Consider the following 24,799-nt stretch of genomic DNA (forward strand, 5'->3'; position numbering starts at 1 on the left):
CTTTATTGTGGCTCAAATACTACTCTGGCACTTTATTCAGCCTGAGGAAGTGGGCTTAGACCTATGAAACGCGTTGCCAGTGCATAATAAAATTTGTTGTTCTTTACACAAATTGCCTTCATTGAGGTAAGCCACCTCGTCCTATCTTTTTATTTGTTTTTAACATAGTTTTATTATATCCTGGGCGCCTCTTTACCTATTGTGTTAGTCAACCTTCTTTGGAGGGTTGTGCTATTTGACGTGGTAGTTTGACCACGTTGGTACCTTCCTGGTTATTTTTCTCTGAGAGCTAGGCTGGACACCCGAGTGAAGTCGGGTTTGAGTACTCCACCTGCTGCAGCAGTTGGTTGCCCGGCTGCAATCTCCCCTTGTGAGTATTCTATCACTACATACTTTTCATTACTCATTGTTGTGACATACTGCACCATCGGGGCTCCTGTTGTCTCTGTGCTGTTTCCTTGTAGGGTGCTGTCTGATCACCCTCCACACAGTGGCATAGCAATAGGGGTCGTAGAGGTTGCAACCACACTGGGGCCCATCAACCGCAGTATTAGCTCTTTATTGGTCCTGTGCTTGTAATAATCACTTCTATTAATGCTTTGATTGATAATAGACATTAGCAAGCTGTTCCCCATCACCTTCTTGCACCTCTGACACTGTAGTTGCCATTGGCAGGTTTTGGTGTGCCGTATCAATTGTTATGTATAGAGTACTTGGGGGGACCCCATGTAAAACTCACACCGGGGCCCATAGCTCCTTAGCTACACTACAGGAAAAGTTCTAAAATACGGCATCTGACAAAAAGATGCCATCAGACAGTGTAGTAAGCAGTGTTCCCAAATGTGAGCATTTCTGCGTCAATCAAGGCTTCTGCATATGGAAATGTGAAATAGCGCAAATGAGGGATATATCGGCAGCCTCTGTGGACGGGGCTGCATGTGTTGCTTTGCTTATCATCTCATCGGCGGTTCAGTTCAAAGGCATCTGTCACAAACAAATGAAAAAAGCTAATTGACTTTTAATTTATTGCTACTGTAAGTATATGGGAGAAACACCTGGTATAATAAATACTGATATAGTGTCTAGAACTTCTGTTATAGTAAACCTGTTTTTTAGCCCCCTGAGGTATTCTGTATCTGGCTATAGTGGAAAGTGGGCAGGCGCATGCATCATATGTCACCTATGAGCTATATTGCATGCTACTATAGGCTTGCATGGATTGCCTCAAAAACACCAGCCAGTAAGACCTATGCTACGTACACACATGCAACAACGATCGTTCGTTGAGAACGACGAAATAACTTTTAATTGATGAAAGAACGACCTAAGTAAAGTTAGTTTTAAAATGTTTGTAACAATCTGATCGTTAGAACGAACGTTACATCACGTAAAGCAACTATTGCGCTTGCGCATAAAAATGAGAAGTTTCATGGAGAAATAGCAAAATGCGCATGTCAAGCCTAGTACGAACGGCCGTTTCCAACGATGTACTACTTTTGAAAACGATCGTCGTTGGTAAAAATCCGCCAAGCTAGATCGTTCGTTTTTAACGATCCAGCTCGTCCGTCGTTAGACTTAATGATCGTTGGTTGCTTTTTTTTAAACGATCGTCGTTTGAAATGATCGGGGAACGATCGTTTCAAACGACTATAGTCGCATGTGTGTACGCACCTCTATGCTTCCTGTGCAAGCTGCTGCCTGATTACTGAGGGAATTGCCTTTCATTTGTGACTTGCTTGTGCATGGCTGCAACGCTACACCATCATCCAGGCTGCACAGATATGTGGACAGGTGAGCACACTGTCAGTACTGTACCTGCATTAAATTGTGAAATCTATGATTCCTGTGCAAGCTGTTGCATGATTATTGCATCCAAATCCCGGCATACTGAGCACTCTGCATTTTGATCTAGCTTAGACACTGTGCTAACTTGCTGAAGCATTGATAAAAAAATAATAACTCCCAATCATTGACTGAATTGAGATACTATACAATAGTATACTTTATGTGTATGACAATTTCTGATATAGTAAACTTCTGATATAGTAAGCTACTTTGCCTGGTCCCTTGGAGATTAGAGATTCTACGATAATTATGACTGCAATACTAACAAAAAAAGCCCACAAGGGGGTGCTCCTAAAGGAAAAACCCAATCGGTCCTGACTCCAGAAGAAACCTGGTAAACCAGGTAAAATGCATTGACTAATTTTGGTACTCCCAGGCCATCATCCAAGGAGAGCCTCTGGACTCCGTGTCTGTGTAGAGCAGAGGGTTTTGCGTCTTAAAATGTGTGGAGGCCCACAGTGAACATCTACCCGCTCGACAGTCTGATACAATAGCAGCTGGGAAGGGAAAAAAGGTGTGTAACGGGCATAAGCACAGACCACCGGCACAGGGCCAGTTCTAGACTTTTTGTTGCCTGAGGCAAACTTGTGAGGATGCGCACCATCCAAACACACACACAATTTGGAATGATCGCACAGCCCCTGACAATTTACTCTGCTTCATTTAATGTTCTCACATGACATGCTGCAGCTCAACACAATAGCACACTGGCTAGCTGTGAGTCTGTGACAAACAAACTGCTCAGCCTCTCCATTCCTCCTCAGTCAGGACAGCAGTGCAACCTCCTCCCTTCAGCTGTGCAAGTCAAATGAAACACTGCTGCTCTCCTGCCTCCACCCTCCTCACTCACTGTCAGACTCCTCACACAGCACAGCAAGCTGCTTTTCCCCAATGATGACCTCTTCACCTCACTCTCCTCTCGCTTCTCCTCCTACTCTGACTGCATGCTGTAAGTGTAAACACAGTACAGAAATGCTGCCCCTGTAATCTCTGCTCCTGATGCAAATGTTTCACCTTGCTACATGAGAGAACCGGCCCTGCACCCGCAGTGCACAGGGGAGAGTGGTCAAAGACAGAATGCACTGGGAACCTGGGCAGTATCCCCTAAGTGTGATTATGCTGGTTAGCTGGTATGCTGTCAAGCTTTTGTGATGAGGAAACAGCTTTGAGGATTGCAATATATCCAAGGCCTTTGTTGGGCATAAAGACGATACAGTGATTTAGAGCTTGAGTGAAAGTGATGTAAATCTTAAAGTGACAGGAGACGTGATTTGACTGTTGAAAGCGGTAAGCTGCCTGCAAGGCATATGCAAAAATAAAGGATACAAATCCATTGGCAAAAGTGACATTTGAAGTTTTTTGGTCAGCCACATAATGTCTCAAGGCTTAAAGGACTTACGAGGCCAAGTACAGTAAAAAAAAAATAAAAAAAGTTAGCTACCTGGATCAGCTTGTAAGGCACGGAGGACGCCGTCCGCGCCCTCCCGCCTGGTCCCCGCCGCCGAACAGCCCCCCGAACGGTCCCCGACCGCGCGGCCCGGGTCGGGCTCCCCAGCCTGTACCAAGATGGCCGCAGGAGCTGCCCGCGGCTGCGCAGTCCGCATAGCCGCGAGTGCGGCTGCGCAGCTCTAAGGCCAACCCCCCGATCACGTAACAGTAGCGTGGATCGGGGGGTTGGCCTTAGAACTGCGTAGCCGCACTCGCGGCTATGCAGACTGCGCAGCCGCGGCCAGCTCCGGCGGCCATCTTGGTACAGGCTGGGGAGCCCGACCCGGGCCGCGCGGTCGGGACCGTTCGGGGGGCTGTTCGGCGGCGGGGACCAGGCGGAATGGCACGGAGGGCGCGGACGGCGTCCTCCGTGCCTTACAAGCTGATCCAGGTAGCTAACTTTTTTTATTTTTTTTTTACTGTACTTGGCCTCGTAAGTCCTTTAATGGGGTGGGGCAGCATTGACAGGTTTTATTGCGGTTTGAGGTTTGCTGTGTAAATACTGCCATGAGTTTCAATACACTTGATATTTAACAAGCAATAAGTAGCATGTCATTTTTTTCTTTATTCATGTTTATCCACTACAAAACTGAGGGTTTTCCCCTTATGGACCACAGCAATCTTCACATTTCAGTGCTCCTTCCATTCATTTGCCATTAACTTTTTCACTACTTATCATACCAAAATGATCTATACATTGTTTTTTTCGCCACCAATTAGGCTTTCTTTGGATGGTACATTTAGCTAATTATTTTATTGTATATGCATTTTACCAGAAATAAGAAGAAAAAAATGAAAAAAATAATTATTTCTCAGTTTTTACCCATTATAATTTTAAAATAAAAAGTGTGGCAGGTTGGGAGCCGCTCGGGCACTTCCGGCGTAACACGATAAGTGTGCTAGGCCCCATTGCCTTGCATTGTCATTGTGTTACCCTTTGGCAAAGGGCAAGGCAAGTGTAAAAGGAGCCTATAGTGGACCCGAACTCTTGTAAAGCACACAATGAGAAGTCTCTACTCCACATAGAGTTGTTGAAGAAATTAACTTCTTTGTGTTTTGTGTTTGCTTAGGTAGATCAACCTTTCTAACTAGTACTTATCAGCAACTGTGAATAGGCTGCAGGAGAGCTCTGTCCATATGCTAAACACTGAGGGTGCTTTCACACTGGGCCGGTGCAGTGCAGTATTTTTACTGCACCCCATCGCAGGTCAATGAAAGTCTACGGAGACTTTCATACCGACAAGGTACGGATGCAATTTTTGCAGGATCCTCGATGCTAGGACAAATCTACGTTACCGTGCAGTTCTGCGGAGACTTGCGGATAGGAAGTCATGCAAGTCTATGGCGCCGTTTGTGTGTGTGAAAATCCACCACAAGTTTTATGTGTCAAGCATGCGCGAAAGCATATTTTTAGCAATACGCTTCCGTGCACGTGACCGCTTCGGCCACAGGAAGTGAGTGTTACTTCCTGCTTGGCCAGGCTGCCAGTTGGGGATTACACTAACGCGGTAATCCCCAAAGGCCTGGTTTTGTCAGTTCAGCCACCAGGCTGCACCGCAATGCTAACACCAATCTGCAGTCGGAAACTGGCCTGAGGCTTAACTCTTTTAGTGCCTTCTTTAAAAACAATTAAGACATTTTCTTTTCCATAAAGGTTATCATGCTGTGGCTAATCTTTTAGAGAAGAGAGGAAGTCCTGAGTTTAGTTTCACTTTAAAGTGGACCTGAACTTTTGCACGGGACGCAAGGAAAACAGATGAATCCACACTGTTTGTATTTAGAGAGAAGAGCCTGTCTAATTCCCCCGCAGCCGCAAGTAATCACAATTGCAATTTGAGCTCTCAGCTGCGTCAGCACAGCAATCTCGGCAGCCTCAGCTAATTTGTAAACACAGGATGTTAACCCTCTGTCTGGTTCCATGAAAGCAGGAAGTGGACACACTGCAGATTTATTGCAGGAGTTGTGTGGGCTATAACAAAGAAATGTTTTTTTTTCTTTAAATGTTGTTATGCTGTTGCTTATCTCTTAGAGCAGAGAGGAAGTTCTGAGTTCAGGTCTGCTATAAAAGTTAGAGCTGAACGGATCCCTTGAAGCCAAACGGAATTCCAGCATTTAATAACTCACTATTTGACATCCTTTGGTCCTTTGACTTATTCATGAGCTATTATAACCCTTTCAGAGGTGCAGTTAGTGCCACACCAGAAAACTGTAATTATTTCCTAATAAATTCAGGTCTCCGGCACAGTTTTCTTTTCTGGGGCCGTTGGTCACCGTGGTTTTCGCCAAATGCATTTCCTTAACGCTTATAATCTGAATCTAGTATCCATTAAACCTCAGTAGCTGTGTGGAGGAATGCTGGCACTGTGAGAAGGAATCAATGGGAAAACTGCCTAAAGGGCTCTCTGTAATGTAAAATGACAAGTGGTGAAAGCACATAAGCATAAAGAAATGGTGCGTGAGGTTCATAAAACATTGTCGCTCTGGTCACCACAAAATAAATTACTATAATAAGCAGATCCCCCACTGCCTGCCAAATCAATTGCATCTAAATATATCCATTTATGCTATTCAGTCACAAAATGTCTTGTATTGTGGTGATTTATGTTATGTACTGTAGTTCGTTTTGTTTTAGTCGATTAACCCTTTAAGGGCCCGTTCTCGCGATTCCCGCTCACAGCAAACCGCTAGCGGTTCTGCAAAAACCAAGACACAATGTAGCGAGTGGCAGTGTTTTCACTGCCGCGGTTGCGGTTATCGATAACTGCAACCGCGCTGCATGCAGCGGTTTGCCGGCGACGAGTGTTCTGCGATTAGCGATCGTGATTAGCGTGCGAAGCACGCTAATCGCGATCGCTCCAAAACCACCACAGTGTCCAGTGATTTTTCCGGGAAAATCACTACCGCAAAACGCCGGCGGTAATCGCCGGCGTTCTGCGATTATAAGTGTGAACGGGCCCTAAATATTGTTACAGAGGAACTTTAACCAATTATTGAGCTTCTTCTTCCCAATCAGTAGCCGATACCCCCTTTCCTATGAGAAATCTATTCCTTTTCACAAACGGATCATCAGGGGGGTCTGTATGGTTGATATTGTGGTGAAACCCCTCCCACAGTGTGATGTCATGACTGTGGTCCTGACAGTTTCCTGTCTGTGAACCTTGTTGCATTATGGAAAATAACAGCTTTTTCCTACTGTCAAGCAAGCTGAATCTCCTTCTATGCATAGGACTGTCAGTAACCAACATTCTGGCCTTGATTCACTAACCAGCGCTAAGCTGGTTAATGTGCATAAAGACCTACTGGGCGCAAACCTCAGAGTTAAGTGGTTTGCGCCCACACATCGCGCACAGCCCAGTGCAGTGCGCGCGCAGCCGTTAATAGTGCGCAGATGCTTTGAAAACGACGCATCGGGTGCCCTCAAAGCGGGCACTATTAATGGCTCTGCTCACGCTGCCCTGGACTAAGCGCGATGTAGCTTTGCGCAGCTATTAGTGCCCGTAAAAGCTACATTTCGGGCACTGAGTGACTTTTCACTAGTGAATCAAGCCCTCTGTATATATTAATTTCAGAATGTAAATCAGGGAGAGGAAAGACTTTACAATGGGAAAACACTGACTAAATAATCTATATTATCTGCAATGATTTGAGAAAGAAGGGTCGAAACGCCTGTGGGTCATCATCATGCAGACCTGTTTTTATTGATGTCTTTTACTAAGAGCTATAAATAAAGAAACTTGAATACTGGATGGTGTGCACCTTTGATGATTACTGGTCTCTAGTGAATGGATAAGATGCAGTCTCGGTAATGTCACTGGTCTCTAGTGAATGGGTAGGCTGCATTCTCAGTGATGTCACTGGTCTTTTGTGAATGGATAGGCTGCATTCTCAGTGATGTCACTGGTCTTTTGTGAATGGATAGGCTGCATTCTCAGTGATGTCACTGGTCTTTTGTGAATGGATAGGCTGCATTCTCAGTGATGTCACTGGTCTTTAGTGAATGGATAGGCTGCATTCTCAGTGATGTCACTGGTCTTTAGTAAATGGATAGGCTGCATTCACAGTGATGTCACTGGCCTTTGGTTAATGGATAGGCTGCATTCTCAATGATGTCTCTGGTCTCTAGTGAAGGGATAGGCTTCATTCTTAGTCATGTCACTGGTGTCTAGTGAATGGATATATTACATTCTCAGTAATGTCACTGGTCTCTTGTGAATGGATAGGATGCATTCTCATGTCATGGATCCGTAGCCTGTTGCTTGAAATGTTATAGTGCAATTTGTAAGCAAGATAATATATATTCAGAAACGGATCCATCTGAAAATGGCGCCTGCGAATAATGGCGGACGGTGTTGCTACTAATCCATTTGCCGCTTATCGCTATTTAACATTAAAGCCTTATTGTTATTTAACGTTGAAGCCTTAGGCCTCTTGCACACTGCAAGCAATTCAGATTCAGATTCCGCTTTTTAATCTGTTTTTACTTCCGATTCAGATTCAGATTTGCAGTTTTCTCCTTGCACACTGCAAATCTGAATCTGAATCGGAGGTAAAAACTGATTAAAAAGCGGAATCTGAATCTGAATTTCTTGCAGTGTGCAAGAGGCCTTATTGTTATTTAGCGTTAACACACAGAACCCTCTCTGTACCTATCCCTAACCCCTAAACCCCCCCTGGTGGTGCCTAACCCTAACCACCCCAATGGTGGTGCCTAAGGCCCGGTTCACATTAGCGGTTGTTTGCCAAACGGACCGGATGACCTGACCGGATCCGGACCGGATCCGGATCGGAACCGTACGGTTCTGATCCGGATCCGATCCGGATCCGGTCAGGTTGCATCAGGTGGCAATCAGGATGCGATCCGGATCCGTTTGGCAAAATATACGTAAAAAAAAAAAAAAATGTTGGGGTCTGGGAGGTCAGCAGAAGTAGGACCTGTGGAATCAGGCCCTCTGCTGTTTAGCACTCACCTCCACCTCCGACATGCTGCCAACATCCTGCCAACACCTCCAGCTCGTGCTGCTCCACTCCAAAATGCTTGCCCATGTGTCCCCAGCCAATATCGCCGCAAAAATCCGCATAGGAAGTGGGGTAGAAGATCCGGATTTCTCAGCCAGTGTGTTGTGCGGCCTCCGGTTCCCATTTGTTTGTATTGGCCGGATGGTGCAGTCCGGCTCCGCCCCGGATACGGCTGCCGGAGGGGCCGGATGAAAAAATAGCGCATGTTGGAACGGAGGCCGGAGTCCGGATCCGACCCGGATCCGGTCCGGCTCCGGTTCTGCAGAACGGACCCATGTGAACGGACGCATAGGCTTTAATTGCTATGCCGTGCGTCCGTTCCGTCCGTTCTGCAGGCGGTGCGGCTCCGGCACGGCGATTCCGGAGGGCCACCGCAAGTGTGAACCGGGCCTAACACTAAGACCCCCCCTGGTGGTGCCTAACCCTAAGACCCCCCCTGGTGATGCCTAACCCTAACCACCCCCCTGGTGGTGCCTAACCCTAAGACCCGCTGGTGGTGCCTAATCCTAACCACCCGCCTGGTGGTGCCTAACCCTAACCACCCTCCTGGTGGTGCCTAACCCTAAGACCCCCCTGATGGTGCCTAACCCTAAGACCCCCCTGGCGGTGCCTAACCCTAAGACCCCCCTGATGGTGCCTAACCCTAAGACCCCCCTGATGGTGCCTAACCCTAAGACCCCCCTGGCGGTGCCTAACCCTAAGACCCCCCTGATGGTGCCTAACCCTAAGACCCCCCCAGTGGTGCCTAACCTTAACCTTGACAGTGTTACATTAAATCCATTCACCGTTTTGCAGTTAAATAACGTCTGCTGTTTGGCAAATGAACGGCACTATTGATAAATAACGTTAGTGTGTGCCGTTTTTCTTCTTTTTTCCCTATGCGCCATTATTATGCAGTACTAACGATAAATAGCGATAAGCGTATCTTTTTAATGCAACGCCATTATTATGCATAGGCGCTATGCGCCATTATTCACTGATCCGTGCAGAAAAATAGTGCAAGTATTGTAAGAAGAGATCAACTATTGGGGGGGGGGGGGGGGTATTTAACCCTTCCTGGAGCTTTGCTTGATTTGCTGTCTCCTCTCTGCCACCTGTATCAGGAGTAAAGCAGTCCCTTCTCCAGGAGCACAGCTGTGTATACTGTGACGGTCGCTGTGCGGCTGGCACAAGCGTGTGGCTGAGCTGTGATGGAATGCCTCGGTACAGGATGGTAGACAACTATGTAAATACATTCCGGTGACCTCAGAGGAGAGCTGCAGTGTGCCGGGATGGAATGTTTCATTGTGGTAAAGAATGCCACTTGCATCATCATCCGGGGACCATAGATAAGGCAGGAGGGAAGTAGCTGCTTCAGAGGTTATATATTTACTGAAATGACTATGCACCAAAACTGAATGCTCATAGCGGCACAGTACTGCGTGTTCTTTACCTGCAGTACCAATGAAAGGATTGTAAACCTTGAGCAGCTTATCAGAGCAAAGTTCTCCACACTCCTTCCTTGTCATTTAAAATTCAAATCCTTTATTGATTAATGGATAACATGCACAGCAATGGTACATGACAGCACAAGAGCTTTCTGACCCTCCTGGGTCTATAGTCATAGCTAAAGTGGCATCTGAGAACAAGCATTTATATATTAAGAGCTCCACTCTCCTGCACCACACCTGAAATAGGTGTGGTATTGTCAGCCATAAAATCAGCGCCGTACCAGGGTAATATAGAGGCTATGGCAAACACTGAAATTGCATACAGGGACTATCTATATCCTAGTCTGGAGGCAAATTTTAGGGGGAAGCCAATGAACTTATCTGTACGTTTTTGGGAGGTGGGAGGAAACCAAAGTGCCCAGAGGAAACGCACGCAGACAAAGGAAATACAAACTCCTTGCAGATACTGCCCTGCAGGGCCGACGCATCCATAGAGGCAAAGGGAGAAATTGCCCCAGAGCCTGTAGGGGCCCCCAATGTGTGTCCCCTTCCCTCCTGCTATGGTGACCCCATACATGCCATGCATAGGTGGTGATCATAGCTCCCAATTGTCCTGCTTTGGGAGCCCAGTCCCTCTGTCCCTCTTTCCTCCTCATTTGTCCCTCTTTCTATGTAAATATATATACCTGTATTTCTCTACTAAAAAATGTGTTTGACTTTATTCCCATCCTTTACATTGATATATTACTAATTTTAAAATGTTAATATGAAGGATAATGAACCAGGATAGAAAAGACCAGTGTGGTTTGAATTATAGAAAAACATTTTTCTTATGAAATCTTTATGGTATGGGTGACTAGGGGTGTGATGGGGGCGTGATCAGGGGTGTGGCAGGGGTGTGGCTTAACTGTCCCTCTTTCTCATCTCAAAAAGTTGGGAGGTATGAATTGGTGCTGCCTCCTGTGTCCTGCCTGGATTAGGTAAGACTCTGGATGTGTAAGGGAAAGGAGGAGGGGGATAATGGAGTCATCCACTATGCTTTTGGGGTTTGATGGACACCTAATGATTTTGTGCGGCTGGGAGTGTGGTGGGAGGAGTCCTGGGAGTCGGCTCAGAGGCTGTGAGGGGATGGGGATGGGCCATTGCAGTTTTATGCTGATGGCAAGTAAACTTTAGCCAGGGAATAGCAGGCAGTATATTATATGGATGGAACAAGGAAGTCCAGTATATTCGTATAAAGTCGGGGAAACCTCTTTTTTTTTTACTTCAGTAGCTGACATGATGCTTGGAATCATTACTGCAAAGCTTCATTGCACATTTGCGTTTGTAAATTACTTGATGATACATTCAGATGATGATAATCTCATTTGCCATGTCTGTCTGCCGTCAGCACATGGCAGGTCTCAGGTCAGTAATTTGTGGCAGGATGGATTTGGTCAGAGGACCGAGCTACATGCGCTGATATGCCAGACTCAACAGATGGGCTTTAGAGTGAACCCGAGGTGAGACTGATATGGAGGCTGCCATACTTATTTCCTTTTAAGCAATACCAGTTGCCTGGCAGCCCTGCTGATCCTCTGTCTCTAATACATTTATCCATAGACCCTGAACAAGCATGCAGCAGATCTGGTGTTTCTGACATTAGTGTCAGATCTGGCAAGATTAGCTGCATGCTTGTATCTGGTGTCATTCAGACACTACTGCAGCCAAATAGATCAGCAGGGCTGCCAGGCAACTGGTATTGTTTCAAAGGAAATAAATATGGCAGCTTCAATATTCTTCTCACTTCGGGTTCACTTTAAAATGTGGATATAAACACTTCCAGGGTTGGAGCCGTCCGTTATGACTGAGTGTGGTAAGGAGTAGTACAGACCCAGAAACAGACTTTTTTTTTGTAATAAATCCAAGACAGTGTGGGTCTGTTGTCCAGCATGTTCCAGCCAAGAGCTAAAACTACATCAGAAGTCTCCGAATTCCTTATTACCTTTATAGATAAAGAAAACCTGAACTGAAAATAAACTAATGATGTGATATTTAGTTGTATGTATAGTACTAATGGTAAATAGTACATTAGTAACATAGAACAGATTGTTAATTTTTTATCTTCTGAGATTAAGATCTGAATTTTTAAGACTGTATTTTAAATGGCAGCCATGACAGTCTGATGTAAAACCTGCTTCATTCAGCTGCAAAACAAACAGACATAATAACCCTTTGAACTGTTTTGCACTAAACTGTTATCAGCAGTGTTTCCTCAGCCAGGTAAAAGTGTTTCGCCTTCTAATTCAAATAGAAAGATGTTGCTTCGTGCACAGGAAAAACTTTATGGTATAAACATGGAGTGCAATTGGCCAATCATTTATGCAACAGTTCCAATCAAGAGAAAAAGAGGCCTTGCACATCCCTTTAAAACTTCACTTTTAATTCAAAAATCCAGTTAAAAGGTATACATTACATCTCCTTGGAAGTGGAAAGAGAGGTATAGGCAGTAAGGGAGGTCGACAGCCGTTTCGCGCCGATTAAGTGTGGTGGCGCATCATCAGGATGTTTCGCCTTCTACTTACTTTTCAAAACAAGGGCTGAATTCCACTTGCTGTGCGATGGCCTCATTTGCATAGATGACAGCTCTAGGGAAATAGTAAGGAACGTCAAGCAACGTATTAGTAGAACTAGTACTATATGTAGCTATGTTTATCTCATCGTGTTACATGCCAGTTCAGGTACACTTTAAAAAGTCTGGACCCAAAGTGACGTAATTGATGTGAAAATTACAATGACCATAGTCAGCTGGTCCTGGAAGCAGTAGTCTTGCTTAATCATGTAATATCAGGCTCAGTTTGTAAGCTTGTTTGGCCTTGTTTCAGGCAGCACAGAATTTAGAATGTATGTTTACTTCCTGTGCGTACTAGTATATACACTTCCTGTGTGTACAATCCCTAAGGGAGATTCATAAATGGTGTAGGCCATTAGGAGGGAAGGGGGTTTGACAGGAATTTCTTAGATTCAGGGGGCTGCTCTCTGGCACCCCACTTGTAATGTGCTCTGCCACCTTCTCCAGCCAGACCTGCGGGTGCCTCATTTTGAAGTTCCAGTGGTGGTATAGGGCGTTCCTCGCCACTGCAGTGCAGTGCATGTCCGGGAGATGAAGTCCTATAATGTATTAATCTCCCGGTAGGGTGGCGTAACAATAGGCTCTGCAAGGAATGCAGCCGCAGGAAGGCCCAGAAACCACAGGGGTCCCCGTCCTGACAGACTGACGACTAAGGGCAAAGAGAGAAAAAGCGTCCTGCTCTTTGCTTAGTTGTTCTAATGACTGCATCTGCTCAGCCACTGATAAGGAGTCATACAAGGTTTTGTAGACAAAGATTTGTAGACAGTCCCTATTCAGTTTGCAGCAGTTTCTTGTGTACATTACTACTCTATCCCCAGCCTCTCTACCCCTTCCCAAGTGCTGTGCACTGTAGTGATGCTTGAGGAGTCTAGGCATGGAGAGAAGGTGGGAGGTGGCCCCATCCAAAGTTTTTAGTTACTCTCCTGTCTCCCAGCATGCATTTTGGAGGCCGGGAATGCGTTACACCACCGTGGGAGCTTCAAACTGCTGCCGCTATGGGTCTGGCTGAAGGAGATGGTGGAGCTGGGGGCTGGGGAGAAGACCCTCAAAGGTAGGTAGTGCCTTTCACTCCTTCCCCAAAGGCCCGCACTGTTTATAAACCTCTCTTAGGGGAAGGTTTGTTTGATAGATTTTTATATATTTTACCCATTTAGAGCTCAGTTGTCTTGAAAGTGAAGAGACAAAGCACCGTCATGTATTTTACCATACATATCAGTGGGGACATTAGAGAAAGCACCTACCCTGTTCTCTGTTTCATCCTTCACTGCTCAGCCTGCTTGTTATCAGCCCTGATAAAATCCCAGACTGAGCATTCAGTCTGGCTTTGCTCAGGAATTATTAAAGCTGAGTCTGTTTTCTCTGATGTCTTTTCAAGCCTGAGCCTGCCCCCTTCTGGCTCTGCTATAATGACTCAGCTATAATGATTCCTGAGCAAAGCCAGACTGAATGCTCAGTGGGGGATTTTTTCTCTAATGTTCCCACTGATGTATATGGTAAAATACATGAGGGTGCTTCGTCTCTGGTTCTCTTTAAAGGGGACATTAGCACTTTTTTTGAAAAAAGGTTCCATAATTATCTTTTGTATGTAACACAAAAGGGTGCCCAGGAGTGTATAAAACAGAGTTAAAAACAAATAAAATAGAAAAGGGGGAGGTGGTTTACATCAATAACGACAAATTTCTATGTATAAATATAATGTATTTTTAATGAGCACAGGCAATGCGTTTCATGGGCCTCTGCCCACTTCCTCGGGACAAATAAAGTGCGGAAGGGCAGGTACAGAGGCTATCTGCACCTGGCTTTTGAAACCCTTTGGCGCTTTATTTGGCATTTTAGCGGTTTTACATTTTTTCAAGAGTGCAACCATCACCACCCTCTCTGGATACCCCAGTGGAGTCAGGTTTGTGCATCCCCACCTGCTTTCAGTGGTTGGTTTTTCCCTATGCAACCTCCCTTTGTGAGTATTCACATCACGTAATTTTCATTATTATGTACCGTACTTTGTGACGTACTGCACCATTCGGGCTCCCATCATACACACTTTATATTGTGTATAATACATATATTAAGCTTGATTCACGAAACCGCGATAAGACAAATATCACACCTTATCAAAGATATCACACGTTGTCAAAGTTATCACGTTATCAAAGTTATCACACGTTATCAAATTCAACACGCCTTATCAGAGTAGCATAGCGAGCGCTACGAACTTATGCCTGCTAATTGGCAATGGCACTCGTCCTGCCCTGAGCCCCTGCAGGTTCATAGTGCTCGCTATGCTACTCTGATAAGGCGTGTTAACTTTGATAACGTGTGATAACTTTGATAAGGTGTGATATTTGAGTTATCACGGTTTAGTGAAACAAGCCCCTTGTGTGTGCTGGCTCTCTGTTGCGCTGTAGCGGCACGGTATGTACACATGTATGGGAAACGAGGCTGTATTCTATCAGCTTGGAGTGGGAACAATGTTCACTTGAGATTTTATTTCCCTTCATGGAAATGTGAAGAACGTGTTGCTGCTACTAAAATGTGCCAGGGTAAAATATCACACGATAAACAGAACAATCTCATGTTCATTTGATGAGGCCGATGCTTCATAAACAACATTGTGTTTCCTGTTGTCGGTAGCTTGTATTTTCTGGCACAGGCTTTTGTAGGAGGACTGAATGCTTACCGTACATTTTTCTTCTAGGAATTGCAATCGCTAAGCGGTTTGGTGACGATTCTTTTCCACATTTTTAGCATGCGATTTCAAGCATTACACCAAAGATTTTGTGTTTGTATCTGTTTGCGATCCTGTAGGCAATTGCAATCGCTCGTAAAATTCTGCGGGCACGCATTTGTAATTTTGAAGGAAAACAAATCGCTCTATTGGGATTACTGCCACAGAACTACATTAGCAAAGTGCCTTTGGAATCAGTAGCAAATCGCCAGAGGCGGGACAAGTTCCTCCAGCACCCAAGGCTGAGACACCAAAGTGCGCCCCTCCATCCCTCCCACCCCAGCTGTCACACCCTGATTGCTATTAGACTAAGAGGGCCACAGGGCCCACAACCTCCCCAACACCTTAATATCTAGTTATCTGGCTTGCAGTCACTGCTATGTATCCCCTTTCCTTATTTCTTACTGCTTCAAACACAATTCGGAATGACAGCTGAATGAATTGTGCGCCCCCTCCTACACTGCGCCCTGAGGCTGGAGCCTCTCCAGCCTATGCCTCGGCCCGGCCCTGCAAATCGCCAACGATCAGATAAACGCTCTTATAACATGGACCAGCTGTTTAAGTAGCCTCTTATTGATAATGCATACTTTTGCCCACATTTAAAAGGGACGCACGCTAATTTGGGTGCCGTATAAACCGAGAAAAAAAGATTCAGTTGACAGGGCGCCGGAAATGGTGGTAGTGGAATATGGGTAAATTTACAGAGGCTAGGAACACACTAGGCAGAAACGCTAGCGTTGCGGAAAACACTAGCGTTAACGCAGCTAAGGCAAATCAATGGGCTGCATTAAAAAAATGCATCTGTTTGCGCTTTGCAATGTGCGTTTTTTCAAACACAAGTTTTGTAGCATGTTGTCGGCTGTGGCGCAGACGCAGTAACGCCTGCAATATTTATCTTCCCAGGCTCTAGCGTAGGAGCAGCTATTTCCGCTGTAGCCCGAGTGGAAAGCCGCTGCTGCACCTGTGCTTGATCACGACACTTTGCATATGACCATGTGGACGCACTCTGCTGCAGTGTCATATGTTTGTCATTTTTTGAGTTGTGGTGTGCTGTAGCAGAAGCATGGCATTGCACCCCCACCACAATGCAAAAATCAGGAGTAAAACCGTCAGTTTTTCAAAGGGTCAGTGCACACTAGAGCGTTTTGCTGCAATTTCAGCGAAACGCTCAAATGCTAGCAATTTTTAAAAGCGCTAGCGTAATGAAACCCTATGGGCCCGTTCTTACTTGGGCGATTTGCGCTAATCACCGCAAATCGCCCAAAACCAGGCAAAAACGCAAATGCGTCGCCTGCACCATTTTCAGGCAATTTCCCGGCGATTGCGTTTCAGTGCTATAGAAGCGCTAAACGCGATCGCGGCAAAATCGCCGCACTGTTCAGTGATTTTTCTGCGTGAAATCGCGGAAAAATCACTCCTGCAAAACGTTTTGCGTTTCTAAGTGTGAATGGGGCCTAAGGGCCAGTGCACACTAAACAATGCTAGCGAAATCGCAAACGCTCAGTGCTTTTTGAAGTGATTTTTCAGAGCGATTCTAGGCATGTGCAGGGCAATTTTCTAATCATGCCGAGTGATTTTTGGAGCGTTTTGGTGTAGCATTTTTTTAATTTTTTGTTACAGTAGAGCTGGAACTGAACAGCTTCTGTAACAAAAACGCTTGGAAAATCGCTGTTCTAGCTGTTTTCAGAGCGATTTTCCACTTTCCTATACTTAAAGAGAATCTGTACTCTAATATTCTTACACTAAAAAGCATACCATTCTATTCCTTATTTTCTCCTGTGCCCCTCTGTGCTGTTTCTGCCACTCTCTGCTGCAATCCTGGCTTGTAATTAACAGTTTTAGGCAGTGTTTACAAACAAACTAACCAGCTTGTGATATGCTCACATAAACAGAGTGTGTGAGTCATACAGAGTGTGCAGGGGGCCTGCAGAGGGTGTGTATCGCTTCTATCCAATCACAAGCAGCTCTGCACATTCCACACATTCAAGCCTTAGCCCGACAGACATGACAGAGGAAAGGAGATAAGATTTATTACAGAGACAGTACAATTAGGAAAGGCTACAGTAAGCCAGAGCACATTAGAACAGGCATAGGAACTTATAGGATAGAAGAACTAAGGCTGAAAAATTTGTTACAGAGCCTCTTTAACATTGAGGCTGAATCACCTCTAAATGCTGCTGGTGTGCTCCATCCCATTCAAATACATTAGCCAAGCGCTTTTCAAAGCACTAGCGTTTTTAAAAGCGTTCAGAAGCTCTCTTGGGACTTGATTCACAAAGCCTAGCGCTAGTGTTTTGCGTGTGTTATAATGCCTGTAACAGTTTTTGGGCGCAATTGCGAATTTTCGCATGCAATCGCAAATTTTTGCGCAAAAACAGCCGCAATTCCACGCAAAACTGGTTATATGAGTTAGCACGGCTTTGTGAATGAAGCCCTTGATGTACACCAGCCCTAAAAGGTTTTCAAAAAAACTTTTCAGAAAAAAAAGGGTGAAAGTCCCTTTATCTTATACCAGATATTACAGCACATCGGCAACGTGAAGCTAAATATTTTTTACGACACTGTAAATATCCTCGTATTATCTAATGAGTATGAACCAGTCCTGTTTATTGTGTGTTCTTTTACGATGACACATTTTATTAGCAGCGTCGCATTCTTTGCAGGGTTTTATAGCTTATTCTCTATCTCTTGCGTGGATGAGGATAAAGTTTCGCGCACAGCGTTACGTCCCGTTCGGAGCGGACAGGATACAGCCTGACTCCGGTTCACGTTCCCATACATGTCTGTGTGACAGGCTGTCTGCAGAGCTGTCCGATGCTTATGTGAGCCGGTGCAGACAATACATTTACATGATTTGTTGCGACCCCGGGAATGTCAATAAATAAAAAACCGCAGCGCTCTGATCCGACACTGCATAGATTTGTTTGAAACATTTGTAACCATAAGTGTAAATCACATCTACTTTGAATAAAGAAAAAAGGAGTCCCACAGAGGAACTATGTTCTCCGTGTTGTCAGGGTTTGCTGAATTTTTGCTGCCTAAAGAGCGACTCCTCTGAGGAATTTTACATTGAGGGCTGTTTTCCATTGAGAAATATGATTGCGCTGAGATTCGATCACGTTTCTACCATTTTCCACTACAGTGATTCTGACGCAGTTTTTGGCCGATCCACCAGGAGTATGGTGCGATTGAGGCCCCTTGCACACTGAACCTGTTGCGTTGCACTGAGGTACTCTTCCCTGCAGAGGCGTATGTAGAGGGGTGCAGGCATGGCTCATGCTATGGGCGCCACAGCAACATGGGCGCTATGACTGCTCCTGTGCTGGGCCCCATGTCTGCTCCTGTGTTTCACCTTTATGCCTGCCCCTGTGCTTCGCCGCCATGCCTGCCCCCAGGCCCCCTCATCACTCAGACCTCAAATCCGATTAGTTCTGTTATGTGGAGAACATGGTTACTTAATTTTTGTATGTAGGGCGCACTTGGCTTAATGTTACAATACAGTACAGAGACGGAATAAGAAGAGATATTTCCAAAAAAGTAACTTTAGCAATATGCCAAGCCAAATTACATAGGCAACTATAACTTATGAAGACGATAAGGGTTGTTGTTTTTAGCGGGGAAGTGGGCTCTGAATGGGGGGCGGGGAAGAGGGCGCAATTTCAGTGTTAGGCTCTATATTACCCAGATACGCCCCTGCTTCCCTGCCACAAAGCAAGTCTATAGTGACTTGCACAATTGACGCAATGTGGTGCGACGGAAGTATCCAGATTACCGCAATGCTGTCGCAAAGGCCGCAGCGCATTACCGCATGATCTGTGCTTACCGCACAGATCATGCATTAGTGCAAGTCAATGGGCGACAGAGGCAGTGTGCACGAAGGGGGCGTGGCGCGCCTGTGTGGACCGACGGAAATCCCAGTGACTTCTTGCCCAGCAGGGAGTATGTCAATGAGCTGGGGGCGGCGCGATGCATATAACCCTGTCACCGCACCGTGGTGCAGGGTCATATGAAGACTGATTGGTGCGGTGATGGAGCGGCAGGGAAGCAATCGCCGCACCGTTTAAGTATAAAACCGGCCTGTCTGTTTGCAAATTCCAGCTGGAGAAAATAACAGGCAGGGAAATATTTTGAATTGCAGATGCGCAAAATAGTTTTTACTGCAGTAATATAGCAGAATAATTCATTTCATCTGCTGTAAGTTCTGGAAGAAGTGTTGGCTTTGCACTTTTCCTTACTTCTCATGAGTGCCCTTATCTGCATGAGGAAAGTGATAGGGAGATTGCGATTGGCTGTGTCAGGTCACATGTTTTTCTTGCGGGAGCCGTGACAATTATATCTGCAGACAGTTAGTTATAAAAAGGAATGGCATAATTATTATGTGTGCAGAAAACCGAACATTTCCTCAGCGAATATATTGTCGAAGAATCTAAAAATGCTGAAACAGTCAACAAAGAACAGATGTGAAGCTGCTATGAACTTAATTAGCACATCAAAAGCATCTTGCAGCAGAGTCATTGCTAAACTAGTCAGAAGCCATCGGAGTGGTAATGGGGGCAATTTACATGTAAATATATGATGTGAAAAAGTAGATGCTACTTCATATACTGTATGACTTTAAAGGACACCCGAAGCGAAAATAAACTAATGAAATAAACAATTGTATCTATCTTCCTTCTCCTAACAATTACTTTTTAAGATATTCCACAGTTTTATTTTATGTTTAAATCTACTTTTTATGTTTTAACTGTTTTATAGATTTTGCTCAATGACACATTCATTGAAGTATTCCAGAGCTAAAATGTATGAACCATTGAACCTTTTTATCTCTTTCCTGCTCTCAGAAACAATTTTCTGCTAGGGAAAGTGTTTTATAGGTTGTTTTTTTTTTCATATCAGTGAGGGTCACACTGTAGTCACTTCCTGTCTGAGTCAAGACTGAGTCAGCCACTTACATACCTGATATTTAACTCTTTCAGGCAGAGAAAGAAAAAAAAAGGAACACAGCATAGTTATTTGTGTGCTAGGAACTGTACATACCCATGTCTATCTCATCATGTCACGTGTCACTTCGGGTATCCTTTAAAGGACAACTGAAGCGAAAGGGATATGGAGGCTGCCCTATTTATTTCCTTTTAATCACTACAGCCCGCAGGTGCTTTCACCTTCAGGACGGAAGCAATTTTCTCCTGTCAGTGCTCCTCCCATTCATTCGCCAATAACTTTATCACTACTCATCACATGTAAATGATCTATATCTTGGTTTTTTTGCCACAAAGTTAGCTTTTTGTGGGCGATACTTGTTTTCAGTAATTACTTTTTCTATGCACTTTGAAGACAAATACACACACAAAAAAGAAAAAAATACACTATTTCTCCAATTCCACCCCCTATATTTTTAAAATAAGCAATGCTACTATAAATAAAACCCGCCCATTTTATTTGACCATTAGTCCCGGCTATTACAACATTTCAATTATGTTCCTAGTACAATGTATGGCGACAATATATTATTTGGAAATAAAGGTGTATTTTTTCTGTGATTTTTTTGTGTGTGTCCCATCAATTGTAAACCCTTATCTACTAAAATTAATGTACTGTAATTAAATCACTTCCAAAGCCCCCACCCCCAGTTACCAAGCAAACGATTTAAAAAAAAACAAAAAAAAAACAACAAAAAACAAATCCATAAATAGTTGCCTTAGGGACTTATCTTTTTTTAATATGTATGTCATGAGGGTATTTACTGTTTTTTTTTTTAAATACAAAATCTGTGCAGGGTAATTTCACTTTTTGCCACTAGATGGCGATAAACACTCCTTGGCTTACAAGGTAGTTTTTTTAACATTAAAGGGACTCCGAGCTCACCCAAAAAAAGAAAGTTGTACTCACCAGGGGCTTTCTCCAGCCCAGTGCTGGTCGGGAGGTCCCACGCCGGCGTCCTGGCTCCTCTCCCTCTCCCCGCTCCGGAATGGCTGACAGTCCGCAGCCCGGGCGACACTCGGCAGAGTGTCGGGCTGCTCCTTCCGCGTATGACGCGGCTGACGTCACACGCCGGCCGCCTCACGTCATGACGGCGGCCGGCGTGAAAGTACTGCGCATGCGCGCTTTAATCGCGCATGCGCAGTACTTTCACGCCGGCCGCCGTGATGACGCGAGGCGGCCGGCGTGTGATGTCAGCCGCTTCATACGCGGAAGGAGCAGCCCGACACTCTGCCGAGTGTCGCCCGGGCTGCGGCCTGTCAGCCATTCCGGAGCGGGGAGAAGGAGAGGAGCCAGGACGCCGGCGTGGGACCTCCCGACCAGCACTGGGCTGGAGAAAGCCCCTGGTGAGTACAACTTTCTTTTTTTGGGTGAGCTCGGAGTCCCTTTAATGAAGTAAAAAAAAAAATACCATTCTTATGAATGGACATGGCCTCTGATCCGGGTCATGTCCATTCATCACAGGCATTGCGATTGGTTCAGAGAAGCTTTCTTTTTCTTCCCCAAACGCCGACACAGAAAACCGTCGGGGTGCACGGGCTGCGGCCCCACGCACCCCGCAGGTACCACTGTTTGCAAACTGGACTAGAATACTTGTCCAGTTTGCCTTTAGCTGCGTCTATTTGGACAAAAAAATATCATGTGACTAACTGTTCCTCAGAGGGGCTCACAATCTAATCTCTACCATAGCCATATGTCCATCATAGTCTAGGGCCAATTTAGGGGGAAGCCAATTAACTTATGCTTTTTGCGGGATGTGGGAGGAAACTGGAGTACCTGTGAAGATACATGACAACATGCAAACTCCATGCAGATAGTGCCCCAACTGGGATTTGAACCAGGGACGTCAGGAAGATGTTGGCGCTATATTCATATGAATATTTAGAAAATCTGCCAAGTTTTGTCTGCTGAGACAGGAAGTTAGGAGAATCTCCTTAGCAGGGACACAGATGGCAATAAAAGCCTCATGGATCTGTTTTTATCATTGCTATTTGTGTTGCTATTGGAGATATTTCTCTGTACTTCCTGCTTTTTCTGGTGGGGCTGGAAGGGTACCTAAAACCATCCATACACGTTCAATGCTTCCTCCTCAAGGCTGGTTCTACACCTTCTGCAGCTTGTCCCTCCCCTCCCATAAGCCCTGCAGGTGCCCCCACTCCTTTCTCTACACCTCTCCCCCCCCCCTCACACAAACACACACAGCCACACAGGAGAGGTGGCCTTTCAGTATGCAGGGCAGCTACAGTGAGGCACAATTACCTCGTCCATCGTCGGGTCCTCTCTTCTTCTGCACTGCAACCTATCATCATGCAGTAGCATCTCTCCGTAGGATCACAATGGCATATGACCAGCATTGGGAGCCTACAGTGAGATGGGATGCTGCCGAATGGTTATAGCAGAGGTAGGGGCGTAATACTGAAGGAGGACCTGGGGATGGATCTCGTAATTTGTGCTCCGCTGTGGCTGCTCTGCATGTGGAGCTGCTCCCCTCTGACTAAATAAATAAAAATATATTGTGGTACCACTTAAAGAGTACCTGAGTTAAAAAAATATATATATATAAAAAAATACTTAAGCCTCTTGCAGAGGCTTCCCACGTCCTCCTGGCCCCCACCGTTGCCATGCATGGACTTCCAGAACATATCCGACAGGAGCTTGTTGGATATGTTATGTGGTAGCCCTCCTCTTTAGGGAAGTTGTACTGTGCCAGTGGGAGCAAGACCACGCCTGTGCAATAAACCAGAGCTGCTGGTCCATGAGCAGCTCTGTGCTACTGTGCAGGCGTGCTTGTGCAGCACAGCTGCGCTCCTGCATTAAACAGAGCACGTTCAGGATCTTAAAAAGGGTCCTGGGCAGTGGCAGTAAACTGCAGGAGGACACAGGACGCCTCCTTCTTACCTGTTTTTTTGTTAATAGGTTTGCCTCAGGTTTACTTTACCTTTTCTCAAAAAGATCATCAGGGAGGGGGAAAGATGTGTGGCTGTAACTGTGGTGAAATCCCTCCCACAGTGTGATGCCCAAGACCAAGATCGTTGTGTGAAATAATGGCTTTTTCCAACTATAAGCAAGCAGGATCTCCCTCTGTGCATAGAACTCTCAGTAACAAACATTCCTTACAGATCACCTGGCAGAACTAAAGATGTTACCACCAGTGATAAATCTCAGAATATAAATCCGGGAGCGGAAATATTTTACAATGGTCAAACACTTAGGGGCGTACTAATAGGGGATGCATCCTCTGCATCTGGGGCCCCTCTAGGATCTGCTCAGGGCCGTTTTGGGGGGGGGGGGGGGGCGGAGGGTTTTCCGCATGAGGGGAGATCATTATACATTGAGCGGGGACAGTCCCTCCCTCCCTCACCTCGGGCTCTCCCCTCTGCGCTCCTCTCCAGCATCTATCACTAGCAGCGGGCAGGAACACATACCTTACTGCGTTCCACCGCCGGAGGTTCGTCTAAGTGTCTGACGCTACTTCCAGTTTAAACAGGAAGTACCGTGAAGCACTTTGAGATCGGAGACCTCCGCGGTGGATGGAGGGATGTGTCCTGCCCGCCTGCTGCCAGTGATAGATGCTGGATGGGAGCGCTGAGGAGAGAGCCAGAGAGAGAGAGCCCTATGTCAAATGCTCTCTCCTCATGCTGCGACCCCGAAAACGGCCCTGAGCGGGCCCGGGGGAGGGGGGGGGGAATCCAAATTCTTGCAGGAGGGCCCAGGGATTTCTAGTTACACCCCTGCAAACACTGACTAAATAATCTATAAATAAATATTGTAAAAAAATAAGACATTTTATTCATTATGTCATTTTCAGTACAGTTCCTCTTTAAATGATTTTTAATGAATACATAACCTAACTGCACCCCTGATTTTGTAGTTGTTTAACTGTATAAAGACATACAGAAAAATAAGCTTTTTTTTCTCTTCTCTCCGTAGGTAATTATGCTAAAAATGATCTTCAACCATACCTCAGTTGAACGCTGCAAGTCGACTATGGCAACAGTAAGCCCAGAGATGCAAAAAGACTGTGATTTCTTTCTGACAGCCGTCCGCTTGGCTTCCCTCAACCAAATACTCGACCCCTGGGTCTACCTCCTGCTTAGGGAAATTCTGTTTCGAAAGTTTTGCCAAGTGGCGAACGCTGTGTCGAACTGCTCCAGCGACGGACGCAAGGAGCAGCCCGTCCTATTAAACACAGAAGCAAGGAAACCGGAGGGATGACGGATGTGTCTGCAGACACTTGCATGCTACAAAAGGAGAAAAAAAAACGCAAATCGTTTAAAGGGTCATTCCGCTGATGTATCCGAGACAGATTTATGTTGGTGCGTTGAGTCATCTATTGGATACGCTTTGTTTCTTGAGAAACTGGAAGCCAAGAACTGACATTACAAGCATATCTCATGCTTTGCAGAGTTGGCAAGCGCTCAACGTCTGAGTTCCCAGCTCAGCCAATCGTTACATCCATTGCAATGGAATGCGTGGACAGCGCCATTCAGTGCTGCTCCCCTGACACTATATGATCGGGGCACAGTAAATCTATTATTATTTATGTAGCACCCATTTGACTAAGGGCCCTTTCATGCTGCATGCGCTTCGATCCGATTTTCAAAGCGGATGCGTTTTGGCGATCACAAAGCCACTGTGATTACCATAGTGAAGTGCCCTGTACAGAGTGGTGCGATCCGTTTTTGGCCCAATCGCAAACACAGT

General features: G+C 45.5%; 1 protein-coding gene across 1 annotated transcript in view; it reads left to right on the top strand.

Moving 5' to 3' along the window:
- PTGER3 (prostaglandin E receptor 3) overlaps positions 1-24,799 on the top strand; it is a 66,704-nt gene that overhangs the window by 37,152 nt on the left and 4,753 nt on the right. The window contains exon 2 of the mRNA XM_068239229.1: positions 24,026-24,411. Coding sequence (XP_068095330.1) covers positions 24,026-24,310 — 285 coding nt within the window. The 3' untranslated portion in view covers positions 24,311-24,411. The remainder of the gene's footprint in view (positions 1-24,025; positions 24,412-24,799) is intronic.

Source organism: Hyperolius riggenbachi, chromosome 6 (assembly GCF_040937935.1).
Source record: "Hyperolius riggenbachi isolate aHypRig1 chromosome 6, aHypRig1.pri, whole genome shotgun sequence".
In the NCBI taxonomy this organism is placed as follows: Eukaryota; Metazoa; Chordata; class Amphibia; order Anura; family Hyperoliidae; genus Hyperolius; species Hyperolius riggenbachi.